This window comes from Amphimedon queenslandica, unplaced genomic scaffold (genome assembly GCF_000090795.2).
Source record: "Amphimedon queenslandica unplaced genomic scaffold, v1.1 AMPQUscaffold_9764_Cont18051, whole genome shotgun sequence".
Classification (NCBI taxonomy): Eukaryota; Metazoa; Porifera; class Demospongiae; order Haplosclerida; family Niphatidae; genus Amphimedon; species Amphimedon queenslandica.
The window spans coordinates 239-4228 of NW_003549964.1; the positions used below are offsets into that span (position 1 = coordinate 239).

General features: G+C 34.1%; 1 protein-coding gene and 1 long non-coding RNA gene across 2 annotated transcripts; one reads left to right on the top strand and one right to left on the bottom strand.

The window, feature by feature from the left end:
- Positions 1–336: 336 nt before the first annotated feature.
- On the top strand, positions 337–1688 carry LOC105315528 (polyhomeotic-like protein 2). The gene is made up of 4 exons (XM_020006513.1): positions 337–451; positions 901–996; positions 1103–1287; positions 1485–1688. The coding sequence occupies exons 2-4, from the start codon at positions 987–989 to the stop codon at positions 1533–1535; spliced, it is 246 nt and encodes an 81-aa protein (XP_019862072.1). The 5' UTR covers positions 337–451; positions 901–986; the 3' UTR covers positions 1536–1688.
- Positions 1689–1896: 208 nt separating this feature from the next.
- LOC109590617 (uncharacterized) lies at positions 1897–2663 on the bottom strand. Its single transcript, XR_002189412.1, has 3 exons — positions 2646–2663; positions 2225–2245; positions 1897–2168 (listed from the first exon to the last, which is right to left on the bottom strand). It is a non-coding gene; the product is annotated as an uncharacterized LOC109590617 (long non-coding RNA).
- Between the last annotated feature and the right edge of the window lie 1327 nt (positions 2664–3990).

The following is a 3990-nucleotide window of genomic DNA, read 5'->3' on the forward strand; positions in this document are numbered from 1 at the left end:
AGGGTCTTGAGCTAAATTTCACCAAAAATGTCAAGGAGAGAATTCTTCATTTTTATTACATTTTCTGATGCATATACATGTACTTATGTTGCGTAGAAAGTTTGAGCTGATTCCAATCTAATTTAGATTTTTTACGAATTTTTAAGGTTGCTCCGAAATTGGGTCAAAATCCCTGTACTGTAGTACATAGTCTAAGTCAAATTTTACCAGCATTGAAAAAGAGATAATTCTCCATTTTTATAACTTTTTCATATACTTGTTCTGATGTTGCGTAGAAAGTTTGAGTGGATTCCGATCAAAATTGGATTTTTTTTACAAATCTTTAATTATTTCAATTTTCTATTTTTAGCTCTCACTTCATCTACTAAGACTATACCCACCACTAGCGTTGCTAAGACAACGTCAAATAAAAGTGGAGCACCTGCCAGCAATAGAAGAAGAGGACCTAATGGTACGCATCAATTAATAATAATAATAATAATAATAATAATAATAATAATAATAATAATAATAATGCCAAGAGTACCTTTATACAGTTTCTATTAATAATAGTTGTGTGACATGTAGTGATAGCATTTTAAAATAAGAACAAAATCTTATATACTGTATAGCTAGAAAAATTTGGTAAATTGACTCTAAAAGAGGTTTGGAGGTTAAAATTTAGGGTAAATTTTAACTCTGTGCTTCCTTCTATGGAACCTGTCAAATTGGAGACTAAAATTTTGGCGAATTAATTTCTATTCACCAATTTCGCCTAATTTTTACTCCACCAAATCTTCTAGCGATACAATATAAATCATTAATGAAATTTAAAATGTATCATAGATTTTATGGTACATGTACTGTAGCATGTGAGTGATAGAAGCAGCTGCTATTTAATTTTTTGCCTCCGTGTATTAGTGAAGGGGAGCAGAAAAAGAAAAAGTGATTTAACAGGGGCCAAAGCCAAAAAAAGAAATTCGAAAAATTATGAGAATAGAAAACTAATGAAAAAAGGTTTTTTATAGATAAAAATAGATTTAATAAAATTCTTTTCTCTCAAATCTCTCCTACCATATGTACATGTACATGTATTTTACTTGCCCCTCCCCTTCTCTCTCAGATCTACCAGTGGATGTCAGTAAATGGTCCATTGGTGACGTTAAGAAGTTCTTTGAGTCTAAGCCAGATTGTCAGCCGGTCCTCTCACTGCTTGAAGATCAGGAGATTGATGGGCAGGCACTGCTACTGCTGAGTCAGGACACCATGGTCAAGTGTTTGAATATTAAACTGGGACCAGCTTTAAAGGTACTTTCCAAGACACATACAGTACATGTACACTGGAACTATAGTGTGTGGGTGTATCAAAGGCACCGCCGCAAGTTTATATAGTGGAGACCACTGCAGGGATAGTTAGAAGCCTTAGTTATCTACAATGTATAACATACATGTTTCTAATTTTGAATTATACAAACAATATCTCAACTCTCTCTCTCTTTCTATAGATAATGGCTCATGTTGATCAATTGAAGCAGCAACAGGCGACCCACACATAAACAATACATGTACATGTATCTTATCATCACACACACACTCATGATGTGAAGTACATTAGAGGATTTGATGCACTTTCATTATGTTACATGTACACCGTATGTCTTTAACATTAATAGATATTATGGATATGGTACTATTTCTTTTCTTTTTGTTCTCTCTCTTTTGTCATTATTTTTTACTTCAAGTTCTTTTGAAAAAATAATGAATGTGAGAGATACATTGTAAACCTTATTCACACAAAAAACAAACAGAAACACTAGATAGATCTATTAGCTACTTGAAATTAATTTTGTGCTTCTAATGTGACAAAGTATTAGTTTATTGTATTTAATATTCTTAATAACTATGATTGGCTCTGTCTGATGATAGGAATTCTTCCACTTCAGCTTTTACTCTTCCAAGTTGGTCTGGATAATCTTCACAAACTTGAAGTACTTTCCTCCAGGTCACTCCTTTATTGGAGTCAATCCATCTCTGGAACACTAGTATGAGCTTATGAGTAGCAGTCCCTGAACTATGCAACAAGTCATCCACTTGAACATCAAGTGCAGTACCAATAGTTGAATAATGAGCAGCAGAACTTTTGAAATATCTAAGGAGGTCACTCTTTTGTGGCTTCTTGTCCAAAATATCTGTAAAAATAAAAAATCAAATAATGATAATAATAATAATTCTAATTCATTCTTACCTTCAATTGAAGGAGGATGACCTGCTAAAATGAAATTAAAAACAAAAGTTCAACAGACAATGTTAAAATAAGTATAATTATTATTGTCATAACTTGATTGACTAGCATCAAGTGTACATAGTACCTTTAGGTATGTACTCTTGCTAGCATCAGTGCATCAATAAAACATAATACAATACACTTGTCACACTAGTTCTATAAACCAGCTAGACCAGTTAGGACACAAGATTGCTATCAATAAAACAGAAATACATATATAGGACTCAGGACTATTATACCCACTGGTTTATATTGGTCACATAATATATCACATCAACCACTCCATAGTATCTGAACACTATCAGTATAATGGGCAATGCTTTATGAAAGTCCTTGAAGTTACAGTGTATACTTGTATATGTACATGTGTGTATGTTCATACCCTTTGCAAGTCTTTGCCGTGCTCTTTCTCTTTGATATTCATTAATGTCCAGTACTGACTGTACTACCAAATCACGGCCACTAGTTACTAATAATAATAATAATAATAATAATAATAATAATAATAATAATAATAATAATGGCCGCCACCCATGCTTCTAAGGACAGCTCTACTTCAGTGCTGTTCCTGTAATGGATCTAGGGCCAAGTGTGTGAACTGCCTGTGTTTAAAGATGAAAAGACCTTGTACAAATTGTTATCTATCTCGATCAGGTAGCTGTCAAAACAACATCAGGCGCAGGCAGCTACTACAGACTCAACTGGTGGACCATGTGGACCATAATGTCAACGATTCTCAACAGGTCTGAAAAGCTATTGGTCAGTGATTTTACCTTGGGAGACGCCATAGCGACAGCACAAGACAGTTTCAAGTCAAAACTAGCTAGGTCCGACAAAGATATCACTCGGCAATGTCTTCTACAATACTAGCCTCAGTAGCCTGTCCTGTTAGAGCTCTGCAGCAAACAGCACAAGGACAAAGTACGCTATCCCAAACCAGCAAGGAGTGCTGGCATCCGTAACCGGCGAAAAAACGAGGGTAGAAACAATTATTGGTGCATAAACCAATGGAATACTTGGTGTAGGTGCATGGAAGCTACAACTTGATGAAACTCCGTCTATGATATCTCTCAGTTGCGAAGGCTAGCAAAATCTATGGAAATGTTTGTCCTGGAAGTGAGGAAAAAGACGGCACTGAACTTATGTTCCTAATACTCTATACCACATGGTGTGTGGTATCTAGCTATAATGAACAAAACAATGTTTGAATGAACAAAACAACAAAACAATGATGAAAAAAACAATGTTTAAAATGGGAGGAATAAAAGGAGTCAAAACTAATCATTCTTTACAAGCAACTGCAGCGACCCGCATTTATACAAAGAAGGTGTTGACGAACAACTGATATGGAACGCATTGGTCACCATAGCATCGATGGAGTGAGAAGCTACAAGAGGACATCACAGCTGAATAAATTAGCAAACACTCAAAATACTCAACAAACAAAAAAACAAACAAACAAAAAAATGCTTTCAGTAACTGATTCAGTAACTGCACAAATTAATTTTGACTGTAAATATTCAATAAAAATTACAATTTTATTATTATAAATAATGGTTATTAACAAGTAATCTAAGAAGTTATTAAGAGGTAACTAAGCTACTTAGATTACCTCATTTGACCAATCAAATTGCCTCATTTTACCTGACTATAATCTAAAACAAAAATAACAAAGTTTTGACAAAGTCCCGGGTTATTTTGAGATTGTACAAGATTTTTACTGTCCA

Excerpts from the sequence above, each read along its gene's own strand:
- LOC105315528 (XM_020006513.1), top strand. Across the intron at positions 1,288-1,484 it reads AACTGGGACCAGCTTTAAAG|ATAATGGCTCATGTTGATCA; the intron begins GTACTTTCCAAG and ends CTCTTTCTATAG.